The sequence below is a fragment of the Patella vulgata genome, chromosome 2 (assembly GCF_932274485.2).
Source record: "Patella vulgata chromosome 2, xgPatVulg1.2, whole genome shotgun sequence".
NCBI lineage: Eukaryota > Metazoa > Mollusca > Gastropoda > Patellidae > Patella > Patella vulgata.
The window spans coordinates 41,836,059-41,854,791 of NC_065880.2; the positions used below are offsets into that span (position 1 = coordinate 41,836,059).

Sequence of the window (18,733 nt, forward strand, 5' to 3'; positions counted from 1 at the left end):
GTCTGCACATCTTTAACATGTGACTTTACGACATAATGCTTATAAGATTAGAAGAAATTATCCCTTCAACTCTCAAACAGAATGAAATGTTATGTTACTAGTAGAAGTAACTGGGTATCATAATCTAAAGGACCTCGACATTGGCGTCATACCGTGACCTCTATAGTACATGCGCAGTTATGGGAATTCCACATTGAGCAATGCCAATAGTGAATCAACATTCACAAAAGCAAGAAGGATCGGATTTTTGTCGCACGAATTTAGTGTTGCAATATTCACAGTAAAAGGTAATTTATTAAACAATGTTCAGTTCAAGACGACGACGAAGTTCGGGGAAAGCAAAAAAAAAAACAAACAAAAAAACCCCGACGATAGACTCTTATAGTTATACTAGTTACTAATCTTCAAAAAGTTGGGGATATTCAGAAACAATACAGTTACTGCGGAAATGCACTGTTGTTTTTATTAGGCCTAGCGGTAGCCAGTGTATGTTAATAACAGGCCAGTTGCCTACACATGAACATAAACAGTTCATACGGGCGGCTTATCTGACGGCCCCATTTCACTCGCAAAGCGATACACCGTCACCATACTCAAAGAAAATAAAATTAAATGAATATAATTAATTCACATTAAATTATATTTTAAAAAATATTGTAAAGACCTGCACTACCAGTAGAAATCTCAGTTCTCGAACAATACATCTTCTAAAATCTCCAAATATTAACTTACAATTTGGAAAATGTGCTTTGTCCTATACTAGAACTTTTCTGTGGAATAAACTACCAAAGCCAGTTATTGTCAAAACAATAGGGGAAAAGATAGATAAGAGTGAGAAAACGATAAATGTGATTTTACGCCCACTCGACACAAACTATAATTCGCTTGTACTTGTACATAAGGTCTTTAGCTTTGGGAGGAAACCAGTGGACGAGGTACAAGCGGGGAATCGAAACCAAGCCACTTGACTCAATGACAGAACTTATGATCTAAAGTGCATGCATTAACCAATGGGCCACCCAACCCCCCTCTTACCCAAAGAACAATAAAATTAAATAAATACTAGTATTTGTTACGTGGTAAATCACATAAACCCAGAACATTAGCTGACTATATTGGGGCATTTGCCGTGACCAAAGGCTATGCATTTTAATTTTATATAAAATAAAAAAAAAAACTATTGGAAGACGACGGATGTATCAAATTGTTTGTTCCTCTATTTTGATATCTATACTTGGTTTAATGGCGTATCAATTACATTCGCTTTCGCTTTGTCGTCTCTGAATTATTAAAATTCAAATGTATCCATTGATGCTTAACAGATGATTGTGTAAAGGTATGTTGTATTATTAATATAGCATGACATGGTGATCAATCAGAGAAAGTAAAAGATGCATTAGGTAAGATTTAGATAAAGAGCGGACAGTTCTTGCAATAATAGTTTAAACATACATTATGCAAGAGCTAAATCTGCCTTTTGCAGGTCTTTCTTTAGGCCTGAAATGTTATAACACAGTTCAACTTTCAGTGAATGTAGCTCAACGATGTGTTTTCTCTAAGTATAGGAAATGAATACCTGCAGATTCTTGGAATGGATCATCAACACTTTATTTCAGGAGCAAATAATTAACAGCAACAATTTAACAACTTATAATTTCCTATATATCGGACCTCCAACTAGTATATAGGTTCCCTAAGCTGGTCTCTCCAACTAATGAATCATCTTACATACATTTGTCTAATTATACAAATTAGTTACTTAGAAAGTGTTGACATAAACATATAATTATTGAAGAACCCAAGAATTCGAAGTTGCTGGACAATTCTTCCACTGAATGAGATATTCTTGTTTTGTGTTCTTAACTCTTTGTCTAAGCACTTTGTCGGACACTTCTACGGGTGGATTTGTTGAACAAATTTCTACATAAAGATGGTCTTGACTGCTGGTACTTTTGGCACTAGAACTTGAAACATCTTTCATCACTGCCTCACTGTCAAAATTTATTTGACATCCTTTATCATGGCTATTGGCAGGATGACACATTGTTTCTCTTGTTACCATTAATACAGGGTTATTCCCAACAGTCACATCTATAGTGTCAGGAACATTTTGAACACCCACATCCTTTTTACTGGAGACCACAGAAATCTGTACTTTTTGGGCATCCTTCTTCGCAAAAAATTCTAGCTGTCGCTGTCTATCCCTTTGTCTTTTGGCAAAAGAACAATATTTCTTCCCCGGACTGGGTAATCAATTTTCTGAGAAGCCCCATTTTTAGTTATATAAACCATTAATTAGACATTTATTAACAAAACAAGATAATAATCAAATCTCAATTGCATCGGATACTCAAGATTTTAACAAGATTAGAACGGTTCGCCATTTTAAAATTCAATTTAACATTGGGAAAGCGAGGCTAAGTCTCCTGGTTACCACTATGCACACATCTTGTCAAAACTACAAACAGTGATTTGGCTCAGAATGAAGTAATTTGAATGAAATTTTCAATATTTTCATTTTACATTATCTATTTTTGAGCTATAATTTATAGCAAGAATGGTCAGCTCTTTATCTATGAATGTATTTAAACTGAATTACATTCAACCGTTTCTGTTTTTAATGTAATTTCTAAACAGTTATGTTCGCCGAAATATGCCAGAAGTCTCAATCGAATGGCAATTTCTAGCGTCTGGTTATTCTAGTCTACACCGATAATATTTATTGCGCATGCTCTCCAGATAAGAATATGATGTCACCGTTTGACATGACTTGTGGAATATGCCTAGCCTCGTTTTTCGAGTCCCTTATGACAAATAGCGCTGAAACACATTATGGTAGGCTACACGATTCGTGTACCATTGGTAAATTGTTTATTTTGTCTTAAATACTGAATATCAGAAACCAATCTTTTCCTGGTAAGATCATAGCATTAATGTTGATTTAAATTGACAAATAATTCGTGTTTTCAATGTCGAAGATTTTGGATGATATCGAGTTAGAGACTTAGCTACTTTAAAGTCATATCATTAAAAAAACAACTGTAGATAGACCCTTCATGTAAATGGTTGAAATAATCTAAATTTAATGTCATTTTCATAAATATGAATTTTATACAAAAACTTAATTTAGACATATCATGCAAAATTCATGTAGGGCCTATCTAATGGTTATTTCTATTTTTTTGTTCGGCTGTTGTGAACTAAAAAATCATTCATCATGAATCTCTTTTAATTTAAGCTTATTTAAGTAATTAAAATTTGTTGATTAAGGCAATTAAGCCTACTTCTATCACGTGTGATGTTCTAACGCAAAACTATAAATATCTACACCACCAATAAAAACTGAATCCCTGTCATTTAATAAGGATGGTAATCTGTCATTAGGAGAACGTTGTCTTATAAGCCTAGACATTTCACCATTTTATGATAATTTTTCAAGAAGAAACAGTAAGCTTTTTAACTGTCAAAATGTCAAACAGGAAGTAAACAAATGAGAAAAATCTGCCTGTTTATAAGGGAAGTAACTCTCATTATGCTAGGAACGTTGCATTCAGCTTAGTGTTTTTGTCAACAAAAGTCGCAGTGGGTACTTAACGGTAACGTTATAGGTGTCAACAAAAGTCGCTGTGGGTCAGTTAAGAGTTCAGGAAACAGTCATGTACCCTATGTACAAAGCTTAGTATTTTTCATCTGATTTGTTTTTGTTGTTGAAAAAATGCAAGAAATACTACAGGATACAAGCAAACACAATTGATCTACAATATAGGCTAACCTTAATTAAATTAAGTGTACAATGTCAGTTTTATTAAGTTTCATAAAATCTGATCATATTGAGTGTAACATGTAAACTTACATATTTTTTGTCTTGTATCATTTCAGATGAATGCTGTGGTGATCATTGAGAATATATTATATGCTGTATTTACCATTACAGGATTAGTACTATCTCCACTTACAGAATTAATATTTCGATTCATTTATGGTAAGGGAGAAAAGATTTGTCCTATTAAAGATGAATTGTTATTGGAAAGTGCCACAAGTTTAGCCAATAAGATAAGAACAAGAAAGGTGAGTTAACATTTTTGTCAGCATCATCTTATCCATTTCAAAATAATTACATGTAATTATTACATTAAAGTAGATACAATGAATGAACGGCACACACATTTCTTTGGCGCATCTTAGAATATTATATGTTGTTTCATGTATTAAAAGCATTCAAGTATACCGCCAATAGGATTTTTTAACAGTCAACAATACATCTACTGCAGTCAGGCCTGTTTATATCCACATTACATGTATTATTGATTAACTAGAAAGTAGAAACATGTATTATTGATTATCTAGAAAGTAGAAACTATCTCATTAACAAAATATTATCTAAGATGGAACAGCAATAATTGCCCTGTGAATGTAATTACTCTAGTGTAGGGTAGTTATTCAGATAATTTCTCTCTTCTCAGGTAACTGCTGAACATGTTATGCAAGTTTTTATTGAAAGAGTGAAAGAAGTGAATCCCAAAGTAAATGCTGTGGTAGCCAATAGATATGAAGAGGCCTTAAAAGATGCAAAACAAGTTGACAGCTTGTTAGATAATTCCAGTATTCCAGAAGAATTTTCACAAGAAAAATGTCCATTTCTTGGTGTTCCATTGTCAGTTAAAGAAGCATTTGCTACAAAAGGTAATTTTAGTTCAGTTCTGAGGGTTCAAGTGAAGAAAATGATAACAGACAAAGAAAGTATCAGTCTGGAAGCAATATTACTGATACACAGTATATCATGTCCATCTGTAGATAATAACTAGCCAGTTAAACTTTTAAAGATGCTTTATGTAAGAGCTAAATCTGCCTATTACATGATTCATCTTTAAAAGTGAATATATGTTACTATAATGTGCAAATGTTGTATCAGTAGTAGTTATTTTATACAGAGGATTTTGTAATGGTACCAGTATTGATAACTATGAATGGGAAAACTCCAACATAATTGAGTTTATCAGTGTGTCCCATTACAATATCACTATCAGTCATGAACATTGAATAATGCTGTTTTTCTTTGGTTTCAGACATGCCTCATACATCAGGTCTCATTAGTAGACAATATCGTATTGCTGACCATGATTCACCTTGTGTAGCTAATCTAAGGAAAGCAGGTTTTATACCTTTCGTTAGCACCAATATTAGTGAATTATGTATGTGGTATGAATCTGCTAATCATGTTTATGGTAGAACTAAAAATGCCTACAATACGAGCAGAATAGTTGGTGGCAGTTCAGGTTTGTATGAAATTAATATATATAGAGAGAGAAATGGGGTTTAACGTCGATTCGACACAAACTAGGTCATTTCGGGACTAACACATGGTTCAATTTTATCTTGATAATTCGCTTGCGCGAGTAGGTTTTTTTAGCACTGGGAGGAAACCAAAGGACCCGGAAAATCAACGAAGTTGGACAGATGCTCAGGGAATCGAAACCACGCTGGTTGACTCTAGAGACAGACCTTGTGATACAGAGCACACGCTCTAATCATTCCCCTTTCCCCTGAAATTAATATAGAGGAAAACCATTTATAAGTTCTAAAGTACCCAAATGTATATTAATCATTCAGGTAGGGTATGGCCTTTTGAAGTGTACTTTATTTTTTTTTTATCAATTTGAAATGCCAATAGAAACGTGTATGCACTAACATTGACATCATGATATAATCTGATCTACTTGCATGATGCTCTAATGAACACTTTTCACCCCTTATTTTTGCTTAATTTTAAGATGAAAAGTGTGTTTGATCCTCTGACCTGTTTCCTTTACATTAATGATTTTATTTCCATATAGACACGAATGATGACACTGATAATAGGCTCTAACACAAAAATAACCTTTGATGCATTCCTGTGTATTTCCTGTTTCACATAGTGGCTGTTTGGGCACAAACATAGCCACCATTTTGTACAAACTCATACATAATGAAGTATATGATTTATAATATGACTTTTCAGTCAAATCTTTGATTAAAATGAACATGATTTTTACAGGAGGTGAAGGATGTATATTATCAACAGGGGGATCAGTGGCAGGTGTAGGATCTGATATAGGTGGCAGTATTAGAATGCCTGCTTTTTTTAATGGTGTATATGGCCATAGACCATCCAAAGGTATCTACAAATACAGGCTAATTTGAATTCCCACATTTGTTATTGAAACAAGCCAATAAGATATACAATATTTTTCCTAACCATAACATAAAAACTTTTTAAAGAAAAACACTTCTTGAATTAGATGACATGATTCGTGTATAATTACCTAGAATGGATTTATGTATTAGTACCTAAACTAGTTCTTTTTAGAAGTTTATTTCACAGTTCTTTATTGGCTATCATATTGAATGATAGTCGATTCTGGCAGAAAAAAATTGATTATTGATATTGATCACCTATCAGTGGGGGATTATTTTATCTTTAGGAATAATTGCTTTTTTGCACATCCTTAGACATGATCTAAGGTCTCTAGAAAATGAATAATTTTAACTTAACAAGATATATCTTAATTTTCTTTCTTACTGACAGGAATAGTTTGTAATGATGGACAATATCCACCAGCAACAAAAGGTCAGATTGAGCTTCTGTCAACTGGTCCCATGTGTAGATATTCTGAAGATTTAATACCGTTATTAAAAACAATGGCAGGAAAAAATGCTGATAAACTTAAGCTTGATCAAAAGGTAGGTAGCTGAATTTGATAAATCAAACATTTGGTAATGCAAAGAAATAATAATTGTGCCAGGAGTTTGATGTATTGATTTAATGATAATGCCATGAGTGAATGAACAAAAGAAATGCCTTAAGTTTGCTGAAAATGTTCATCCTATGAGATAGATGAACAAAATAAAAATGAATTTGCTGAAATTTGTTACCGTATGATTGATAAACAAAAATAATGTTTATGACTTGAGATTTATCGAAATGTTTAGGCTAGGAGTTAAATGAACAAAATGGTGTGTATGCCTTTGATGAACAAGAATAGTCCTTATGCTTTGAGTTTGATGTACAAGGGGGGTTGGATGGCCGAATGGTTAGCACGTGCGTGCTGTATCATACGGCCTGTCATTGAGTCAACTGGCGTGGTTCGAATCTCCGGTTGTTCGTGACAAGGAGTAGGGTCGCCTGTCCAACCTCGTGGGTTTTGTCTGGGTCCTCCGGTTTCCTCCCACTGCTAAAGACCCCTACGTGCAAGCGAATTATTGAAATAAAATTAAACCATATGTTAGTCCCGAAATGACCTAGTTTGTGTCGAGTGGACGTTAAACCCCATTTCTCTCTCTCTCTTGATGTACAAGAATAATGATTATACAATAAGAGGACAGCATTATCAATTTCCAAGGCAATCTCTTATTTTATTAACTTTGTGTTTTAGGTTGATTTAAAAAAATTACGTATATTTACAATGGAAGATGACGGAGGAAGTCTGTTAATCAGTAAAGTAGATCCAGAACTAAAAGAAGCTCAAAGAAAGGTAAGTAGAGATAGAAATTAACTCTTCTCGATTATATTTTGGAGAATAAAACTGCTTGATTTTGTGTTAAAAGCCCTTAAAATCCCCTACCTTAGGGGCAAGCAACTAACTCAATATACATGATATGTTTTCAAACAACTAAAAATTGCCAGTCTTCATCTGGTAATGGAGACCTGTGTCCCAAGCTGTATTATACAGTGTCTGGATAAAACCCAATCTGATTAAAATACAGGTCTATATTTCGTTTCGTTTTTATACTTTCGATGGCCTCTACTACATGAAGATCTGACCAGGTCGCATCGGGGGTCATACAAGCGGGTTTTGACCCTATGACGTCAGATATTAATTAATCAATCAGTGTTGACGTTTCTAGTGGTTTACCCACAGAACTCTCTGTAACAGACCGTTTCATTGGCTAATTCCTCTTACTAACCAGATCGCCTGTTATATAACAACTCTTTCAGATCCGCGTGTTGTGAAGACAAGTAAAACGAAATGTTGAACTGAGAGAGAGAGAGAGAGAGAGAGAGAGAGAGAGAGGACTAACAAACATATGGTTCAATTTTTTTTTCAATAATTCGCTTCCACGTAGGGGTCTATAGCTGTGGGAGAAGATCGGAGGACACAGAGAAAACCCATGAGGTTGGACAGGTGACCCTATTCCTTGTCGCGTACTACCGGGGAATCGAAAACAGGCCAGTTGACTCAATGACAGACCTTATGATACAATGTGCATGCGCTAATCTTTCGCCCACCCAGCCCCCTTAAATTTTGAACGATAAAAAAAACGAAACGAAATAGGATCTGTGTTTTAATCAGATTGGATAAAACCAGACTTTTATTTTAAAAAAATTAACATGTAGGTGAAATTTACCTTTCATTATCAAGTACAGTACATGGGTCATGCACTGTATAGAGAGAGAGAGAAATGGGGTTTAACGTCCACTCGACACAACTAGGTCATTTCGGGACTAACATATGGTTTAATTTTATTTCAATAATTCGCTTGCGCATAGGGGTCTTTAGCAGTGGGAGGAAACCGGAGGACCCGGAGAAAACCCACGAGGTTGGACAGGCGACCCTACTCCTTGTCACGTACAACCGGGGATTCGAAACCACCATGCACTGTATAGACCTCTAAAGGAACAGTAATAGATTATCAGGTCACCCAACGAAAAAATTGACCTGAAATCTTAAAAGTGTTATATGTCCAGATAAGCGATTTAGACGTTCACATCCAAACGACTCAATATTTTTGCTGAAATTTTGAGATAAGGTAAATACACCATTCCTTTATATTTTGGTGCTTAAATTTCATACATACGCTTAATATCGATAGTGTTCATCCTCTCACGACCACAATGCTTCCCCACCAAATTTCAAAGAAACCTGTTAAAAACTATAGCTAACAAGGTTTTTGGCAAAGGGGGGATAACTACAGAATAAAAAGTCGCACCGAAAAACTGAATCATCTATGGCGTTCACTAGGATTTTGGCAAAGAGGGGATAACTTTGGAATGGAAAGTCGCAGAACATTGAAAATTGATAGGGTTCATTCTCTCATAACCCCAATACTTCCCACCAAATTTAAAAGAAACCCATGGAAAACTATAGCCTCTATCGCACCTGTTGACCAAATGAATCTGAAAATTACTCAGAATTACTCAGAAAGTGTCAGGGTTCATCCTCCATGCTTCCAACCAAATTTGAAAGAAATCTGTTAAAAACTGTCACCTCTTTTGCGTTCACAAGGTATTCAGCAATGCCGGAATAGCCTCTCTCGCTTTGACAAGGTTTTTAGCCAAGAGGGGATGGCTTTGGAACAGAAATTTGAAGAACTTTGAATATCAATAGGATTCATCCTCTCATGACCCCAATACTTTCAAACAAATTTGAAAGAAATCCATTAAAAACTGTAGCCTCTGTCGCTTTCACAAGATTTTCGACAAAGGGGGCAAATAACTCTAGAATGAAAAGTCTCTGAACGCTAAAAATTGATTGAGTTCCGTCCTCTCATGTCCTCAATGCTTCACACTAAATTAGAAATGAATCTGTCGAAAACTATAGACTTTATCTCGATTTCGGCAAAGGGGGGAAACCCTGGAACGAAAAGTAGCGGGACGCTGAATATCAATAGGATTCATTCTCTCATGACCCCAATGCTTCACACCAAATTTGGCGGAATAAAAAGTCGCAGAACGCTGAAAATCGATAGGGTTTGTCTCATGGCTACAATGCTTCAAACCAAATTTGAAAAGAATTCATCGAAAACTGTAGCCTCTGTCGCCTTTGCAAGGTTTTCAGAAAAAGGGTGATAACTTCTGAGCAGAAAGTCACAGAATGCTGATGACGTAATAATAGACTTAGATAAAATGAAAGGTTAGTTTATATGATAACATAGAAAATGATAAAAATGAAATTTAGAAGTAAGGAAAATTATGCATGATTATGAATGATTTTCAAACCCCTGGGATTTTCTTCATTTTCAAACAGTTTGTCCAAACTGCATTAAGTCTGTGAATCCAAATATATTCTGCTGTGTTGAATTTTTTCTTAACTTTATAATGAATTTTTTAAACTATGGTACGGTACACACATAATCATAACCAACTATATTGAAATGTGGGGGTTAGAATCTGGAAATGGCCAGGTTTTTGAAGCTTTATATTACTTCTTTGCTTATGGGAGATTTTAATAGAGAGCTGGCCATTCCTACTATAACAATTCAAAAATAATCTCGATTATCAAGTAACGTTTTCAATGGCTGTGGTACCGTTAGCCAATTCGGTTTGAGACGGGGTTGCAGTTCAATACGTATTACATTTATTTTTGCTACAAATTAAAAATAAAAGTTTTGATATATAGATAAATAAAGAATCAAAAGTTTGAAAGGAATGGACCAAATAAATGAGGCATAATTATAGCCGACTTCTTGTTAGCCTGCATGTACTCTTGTACTGTGGTAATTGGGGTAGGCCTACGTAACTCCCGAAGCAGACAAATAGGAAACAGTGATCCAATGGGGTGATGTTTGCTGCGATGTTTATCAATTTCCATAATTTTTCTGTAAACGCAAGTGACAAAAGAGCGTATAATACCGACATCCAAACTAATTTTAACCACAACTAAACATAATATCAAGGCCGTATATATCGAACTTTCAATCAAATTGACTGACATGCGGCCTCGCTCAACAGCGGCCTCGCTTCGTATACTCTATCATTTAGCCTTGATGTAAAATTTCCGGGGGTATGATGTCAACGTAACGGTTTATCTCCGCTTATGACGCCATTTAAAAATTTAATCAATCAATGAAATCCTGTTTAAATCCAAGCCAAATCCAAGCCATTCGTGGGTCTACAGAGTTGATTTTGTGCTTGTTGTGTAAATAAAGATCTAATTTATAATTTCTATGACATCTGAAGCCTAAATAAAGACTTGCAATAATCAGATTTAGCTCTTGCATAATGTATGTTTAAGCCTAGCGCTAAATGAAGTAATGGATTGGCCCACATAATGTATTCTACAGGTTTAACATGTTAAACAATAAACAGCTGATTTGAACAGACATCGTTTTCTCAGACACATTTCTGACGGCCCTACTTGCGATTATGGTCACACCTTTGAAGACTGAACATTTTCTGTTTTCTTTTAATTTGCCTCTACATTCTGATGCACGATCTGCGACAATAACAAAACTTCCACAATTTTATCAAAATCCTCAAAATTTATTATTCGAAACTGAAGACCTGAAAGATTCTGAAGATTTATTTTCTGTAGTCCATAACTTCCTCGACATCTCCCAAAGATTTTGAATGAATGAATAAAATATGAATCTTTTGATTGTGGTATTTATAGGCCTACATATAGTGTATATAGCCATCTAATAATTTGATCATACTTTACTTCTTTCACATGTTTTCAATATATATTTATGTTTGTATTTTTATGAAAAGGGAGTCTAAAGACTTCTGCCTGTTCTACAATCCAGTCTCTGTTAATAAATATTGTTTTAAAAAAAAGAAAACAATAAACATACGTACTAGCACTAGTAATTGGTTTGTGTTAACTGTTTCTATATATTTGATGTTTCTCACACTGAAATGGGGGCATATAAAAATTATCCTCTTTCTATTCTAGTTATGTAATTATGTTAATGTGCCAATTGAACTAGTCAACTTCCCATTTTAAAACTTGCGAGGTGAATATTTCAGTGACTAATAGGCTATTTTAAGTATTTGTGCTTAAGTATTTACACTTTTGGTTGTATAATTTTAAAAGAACGGTTTTGATTTTTTGTGTTGGATTTGAATTAACATATTCTGCCAGGTTTTGTTAAATATATATGGTTTAGAGACAGAAAAATAACAGATTACCGTGCTAATTACAACAGATATTCGACTCCATACAAGATTTGGAGCAATACATTGCCAGATGTTAATCCATCAGTGGCATAAAAGTGTTCAGCCAACAAAAATTTAGTGAAAGTTAGAGCTAGACAAAGAGACAAGAATTAACATTGAAGCATTGGCTCTATGCATCCAATTAGAACTTTGGAGTTATGTCCCTTAACTGGGAAACCCATTTTTTTTTTAACATGTGGCCATAAATATAGCTGATGTAAAACATTCAAATTGGAAAATTATTGACTTACCTGCTGTTTCTCATAGCGCAAAAAAATTTCAGTACGAAGAACTCAACCAAAGTTGATTGTGTGGAGTTACAGCAAATAAAATTCAAGATAATAAAATCATAACTGAAAATTCAAAATGGAAAAACCTTTAAGGAAATAACTTTATGACGTAGAAAAATTACCTAAGGATAATTCCCAGCCTGATATAGAATGTAATGAGCTAAGAAGTGTATTAGCTTAATTTACTTTAACCATATAAGGTCTGTTTAATGTTTAATTTAAACTTTCATCATTATGATTATATTATGTGTATTTCAGGCTGTTAGATACCTAGAAAATATAGTAGGAGTGAAAGTAACACCAGTAAAGATACATAGAATGAAATATGGATTTGATATGTGGTGTGCAAAAATAGCATTAGCTGGTGGCACAAGCTTTTCGGAATTCATGGGAAATGAAGAATATTCAGTCAATGGTTACCTAGAAGCGGTGAAGTGGATATTTGGACAGTCACAACATACATTACCAGCCATCTTGCTTTCAATGATTGAAAAACCTTCTTTCTTAATGGAAAAGAATAATAATAGACTAGTTGGAATGTTAAAAAAACTAGAAGAAGATGTCCAAACCCTGTTAGGTGATGATGGTATTTTATTATACCCAACACATCCTAGAATAGCTCCATATCATAATCAACCTTTATTTATGCCTTTCAACTTTGCCTACACAGCCGTATTTAATGCCCTAGCACTTCCAGTTACCCAGACTCCAATGGGACTCAGTACGGACGGACTGCCAATGGGAATACAAATAGTAGGTAGTGCCAATATGGACCGTCAGACTATAGCTGTAGCTAAGGAGTTAGAAAGTGGGGCAATTGCTGGGTGGGTTCCGCCCTCACTTCAAATAAGTTCATCTTAGGATTCACATTCATAGCCATTATATATTAGTTACAAATTTTTGTTTGCCATTTTTATATGCCAACATTTAATGTGGGCATGTATTGTCAATCCCTGCATCCATGATTAGTTTTATGTGTCCAAGTTTTCTTGTGAATATTCTACACAATACAGTTGTCACAGTGGTTGTTCATTTAATCCTAAGGAAAAACTCTTATTAAAGTTCAAGAGTTAAATCCTCATTTACATTCAAACATGAAAGCTTTCAAACTTCATATAGGATAAAGTTATTGATAGAATGTTTTAAAATTCAGTGGTATTGTTCACTAAGGTATGGGGAGGAATCCTATTGAATTTTGGAGGGTTGGATGGCCGAATGATTTGCACCTGCGCGCTCTATCATAAGGTCTGTCATTGGGTCAACTAGCGTGGTTTCGATTCCCCGGCTGTACATTACAAGGAGTAGGATCGCCTGTTCAACATCATGGGTTTACTCAGGGTCCTCCAGTTTCCGTCCAATCTGATTAAAATACAGATCTATATTTCATTTTTTTATACTTTCGATGGCCTACACTACATGAAGATCTGACAAGTTGTACTCGAAGGTCGTCTCATGGGTCGTATGAGCAGCTTTTGACCCTACGGTGTCAGACACAGTAATCAAACAGCGTTGGCGTTTCTAGTGGTTTACCCACAGTTCTGTGAATGGCACGCCAAGAAGTTGCCGTAACAGACCGTTTTATTGGCTTACCCCTCACTTCAACCAAAACGCCGGTAATATAACAAATCTTCCAGATCCTAGTGTAGTAAAGACAAGTACAACGAAATTTTGAACTATAAAAAATGAAACGAAACAGGATCTGTGTTTTAATCAGATTGGTTTCCTTCCACTGCTAAAGACCCCTATGCGCTAGTTCTTTTTGGAACTGTCTTTAAGCGGACGATGTCCACTGACAGGGGACATTGTCCGCTCAAAGACAGTTCCTAAAGGAACTACCCATGCGCAGGCGAATTATTGAAATAAAATTGTACCATATGTTAGTCTCGAAATGACCTAGTTTGTGTTGAGTGGGCGTTAAACCCCATTTCTCTCTCTCTCTGCCTTTAGAATTTCTAAATTTTAGATTTCAAACATGGTTTGCCAATTCATATTTTGAATTTTAATCTTTATAAAAGCGATACAGGGCAGAGTTCCATATGGATGAATCCTTTCAAAATTAGGAGTTTTTTATATCGCAAATCACCAAGTTTATTTTGAAATCAAGAGTGCCCATTGTGACTTAAGATAAAATTTTATAATCGTAAATTTCAAATGTATGCATTTTACATTCCCATTTTGAACTATATTCAAAACTTTAGGGTTGGTTCTTGCATTTATTTTTCTGTTGATATATTTGCTTTTAAAGCTTAGTACAGAGTTTATTATTATTATAATTTTTTTTTTTTATAAACTTGGCGGCATGTGATTTGTCGACAATGATTTTAGATTTAGCTTGAATGACAAGCTCCTTTCTATATCTATTTAACAGTATTAATATACAAATCAAATTAGTGATAACATACATGTTTTGTCATGTGAAGAACAATTGTATCATCCTTTTTAAAGGCATGCTACATACAATATTTATGTTGTCTTCCCATGTAATGAGAAGAATCTCAACTTGTTCTGTCTGTATATTTCCGTTCTACGCAAATTTATTGTTTAAATTTCATTAAGTCTCTGAAGGACACCAATATTTAGAGATGTTGTCATTACATGCATACATTTAAACTGAATAGCATATTTTTATATTGCCGTCGCCCTTGTCTGTGTGTATGTATGTGTCTCTGTGTGTTGCCAACAGGCAACGATTCTTAATGGATCGTCTTGGAACTTGGAATATGTATTCCTTATATAGCTTAAGGATGACAACTGCATGTCCCAACTTACTTTATTGCAGTGTTTTGAATTTTATCAGTCAAATAGCTGGCTTCTTTAGTGAGAAATTTACTTAGTGTGCCATTCAAAATTTTGCAGCACACTTTGAGAGTCACTGCACGACAGGTTACAATAATTAACAGATTTTGTTCAAATTCAGCGTATCAATCATTTCAATAACAGGGTGGTACCTATTTATATTGTTCCATATCCAACCCGGAGGGGCAGGGCCGCGTCCAGTTTTTGTATTTATCGTCTACAGGCTGCAATTCTGAATGGATAATCTTGGAACTTTGCATATTTTTTCCATATACCGTAAAGACAGCAGGTATTTATTTTGGTGCATGCCCCGATCTCGTGGAGCGATGTCACACCCACTTTTTTGTTAATATTTTGTCTGTAAATTTGGCAAAACAAACGCCTAGCCTTTTTTGTCTCTTGTCATATTACAGCCATTTCATATTTCATTCTCTTCATTTTAAAAAGAACCCTATCAATCAAAGCAGAAATGTGGATGTATATTGCAGCGTTAGCGATGGTCTTGTTATATAACATATTATCCATGATAGATAAAAGGGTAAACCAGGACGGAAGCGACTTAACTGTTTATGAGCAGTTCCCCCTTCTTTCCAATAGGTATTTAGCAAGCAAATATTAAAAACGCTCAAGTAACCTGCGCTATTGCTCACTTGACCATAAATGTTGTGATTTATTTGTTGTTTTAGTTTGTTATTATGGGGCAATTGACATTCACCTTCTATATTATTATCTTATTATCACACTAATCTGATCTTCTACAAGAAACCTCATGGCACAAATTAGTTAAAGATTTAGATATGTGCCCTAGATATGTTTCAAAATACATGAGATCTGGGCCCTTATTCACGAAAACTTAAACTAAGATACAATCAAAATTTTAAGAAATACTGCAATTCGATTGGCTGTCCAATATGCAAATTGGATATATGCAAATTGATTTTACTGGTCAGCCAATCGAATTGCAGTATTTCTTAAAATTTCGATTGTATCTTAGTTTAAGTTTTCGTGAATAAGGGCCCAGATTCCTTGGGACGTCATTATTTGATTAGTTTTTGTAAAGTAATATAGAATATTATATTTTTAAAGAAATATATACTTTTATTTGATGCCTATAAAAGTAAAAATATAATGAAGTTGATAACGGGCATACACATAATATATCTTAAAATTTGGTTGGTATCATGAAAATTAACGTATTTGTATTTATATGGCTGTTGCATCTGTTGCAACCTCCACAATTATACAAACATTTGTATAAAAATTTTAGCAATGGTTATTAATAATAAGCTTACAATAAATAAAATAACATAGGATGTCAGACTATGAGTATTTAGCTCTAAAAATATATTTAAAGGAGCTAAATCTCTATTTTTAGTGCCTAGAAATGGACACAAATGGGTCGCAACGTATATAATAAAGTAATATGAATGTTTATAAACTGATTTACATTCAGTCGTTTCCGTTTTTACTCTAATTTCTAATCAGTTATGTTTGGCGAAATACGCGAAGAGTACAAATTGAATGGCAGTCTTTGGCATCTGATTATTCCAGTTTACACCAGTAGTATTCTACTTTGTGGGGTATGTTTAGCCTCGTTCATCGAGTCGCCTCATTACAAATGGTGCTCGAAAGCATTCTGGCGCACAATTCGTGTGCCAATTTTAAAAACTTTGTTTCGTTTTAAATATTGTATATCAGAAGCCCATCTTTTCATGGTAACATAACAACTTCAATGTTGATTTAAATTGACCAATGAATAAGTCTTGTTTGAAATGTCAAAGACTGTGAATGATATATTGAGTTAAAGACTTGCCTCCTTTAAATTGAAAGAACTAACATAAAATAATATATTTAAATTGAAAGAACTAACATAAAATGCTTGTAAATCATCTATAAAACTAAACTTTAAAATTATTTTTGAAGTACATTTACAATATTTTTATTCTATTTAGAAATTTTCAAAAACATTTGAGAAATGAAATCCCATGGTATACATGTATCTTTAGCCATAAACCATTCCAGAATTAATGTTTTAATTGATGTTATTTTAAATCTTTTATTAGGTTTATGTTGTAACTGGTTTTGTTATGTTAGTACCATTTTTTTTTATGAATATCTATATATATTTTTGTTACTAAAAAGGACCAATACTGAAAAGTACAGGTAATTAAACTGTGAGCCCATATTGGGTTGAGCACCATGTAGTTATGCATAAGAAGCATCTATTGAAAGTTGTAATTTATTCCTATATAAGTTTTAAAAAATGGTTATGATTTATCAACTCAAAAAAAATTGTTGTCTTTGTAATAGCTACATTTAATCAAAATATGCTTAATTAAATTGATTGTTTTCAACTTAAAATGCTGATACACACATAAGTATTACTATAATTTTTATTGTTAATAATTAACAAATAAAATTTGTTTTTGTTATATTTATACTTGTAATATTTATAAACTTACCACTAGAGCTAGTACCATGTTACATTTATTTACAATATTACGCACTTTTTTCAAATTATTTAAATACTGTTTAGTAATTATGATTATTGGAAAATCCATAAATTATAAATATTTTTTCAATTAATCTGGTTTATAGCAAATTATACTTGTAAATATTCACATGTACATGTTTTAAAAAAAAACGAAGTGCTTTTGTGAAAATTTCGTACATATTTTTGTAGAGATAATAAGATGTTTTTAGAACAATAATGTGAGATAACGTGTGGCTAGTGTAAAATGAATGTTTCACTTTTGATATGTGATAATATATTTATATAGAATAGTCTAGAAATGACAGTAAAAAGGGAACACCTAATTTTTTTTATTCTTTGTTATTTGTTATCCGTAGCAGAAGTAAGGGAAGCAGGAATATGTTGCCGTTGAAACTTTGGTCTATCCCTAGTGGATCCTGTCTGAAGAAACGATCGACCAGGCTCAGAATGGTAATGTGGTGGCATCAAAGTCTTCGGGCGACGGCCTTGGTACCCGTGCTTTCTTGAATTAACATAATGGTGTGTTCAGGTGTCAATCTTTGCATATCATTCCGTCTTCCTGATTCTTGTTCTGATTCCTGCCTTTTTAAAACCACATTTTATACCCCACGTCTCCACAATAAAACGGCCTGCTTTTGAGATAATTGCTAAAGATAGTCACGCAAATATAGCCTATACAACAGCTTATCCGAAAGGAAAACTTGGACCTTTATGCCTTCAAGAAACCTAATCGCTATCGTGTACAAGCTTTTCCGGACATTCATAATATATCTCTGAAACAGGGTTTATCCTTTCCGATACCAGTACTTCACACTAAATTTGAAACTTGACAGGGTTAATACTAATGATTCACACAAACTTTGAAAAGATCTCCATCATGTTAACGGGGGGGGGGGGCACGGTGGTTCAGTGGGAAAGACGTTGGCTCGCTAACTTGGAGGTCCGTGTTCAATCCCAGTGTTGGCCGAGAAAGTTCATCTGCATCTACATTTTCCGGCGTGGTTCCCTCTTATCAGTGGTGTAGGACGGAGGGCCTGGCCTGGCATGGGCAAGGTATAGTCGTTCGGGAGGGATACGATATGGCTCCAAAGCTTCACACATAAATTCGTTTAAACCATAGTCTGTATCGCGTAATAAGGTTTTTGGTTCGAAAATGAGGTACCTCAGGAACAGTTGACATCTTGTGAAACTAATGGTAATACTTCACACACAGTCTGAAAACGTCCGTTCGGAAAAGGT

At 34.2% G+C, this 18,733-nt stretch overlaps 2 protein-coding genes across 4 annotated transcripts in view; one reads left to right on the plus strand and one right to left on the minus strand.

Moving 5' to 3' along the window:
* LOC126810920 (tumor necrosis factor alpha-induced protein 3) overlaps window positions 1-18,733 on the minus strand; it is a 30,533-nt gene that overhangs the window by 11,075 nt on the left and 725 nt on the right. The window contains exon 1 of one of the 3 annotated variants that reach the window (XM_050536301.2): window positions 12,166-12,229. The exons of 1 other annotated variant lie outside the window; for it this stretch is intronic. In XM_050536301.2, the coding sequence (XP_050392258.2) occupies window positions 12,166-12,179 (14 nt within the window). In that variant the 5' untranslated portion in view covers window positions 12,180-12,229. Of the gene's footprint in view, window positions 1-12,165; window positions 12,230-18,733 lie in introns of those variants that run through there. One more of the 3 variants, XM_050536300.2, reaches the window with a different exon arrangement.
* On the plus strand, window positions 143-17,817 carry LOC126810926 (fatty-acid amide hydrolase 2-A). The gene is made up of 8 exons (XM_050536319.2): window positions 143-287; window positions 3,880-4,068; window positions 4,464-4,683; window positions 5,067-5,276; window positions 6,035-6,154; window positions 6,566-6,720; window positions 7,413-7,511; window positions 12,463-17,817. Exons 2-8 carry the CDS (start codon window positions 3,880-3,882, stop codon window positions 13,063-13,065), a joined length of 1,596 nt encoding a protein of 531 aa, XP_050392276.2. The 5' UTR covers window positions 143-287; the 3' UTR covers window positions 13,066-17,817.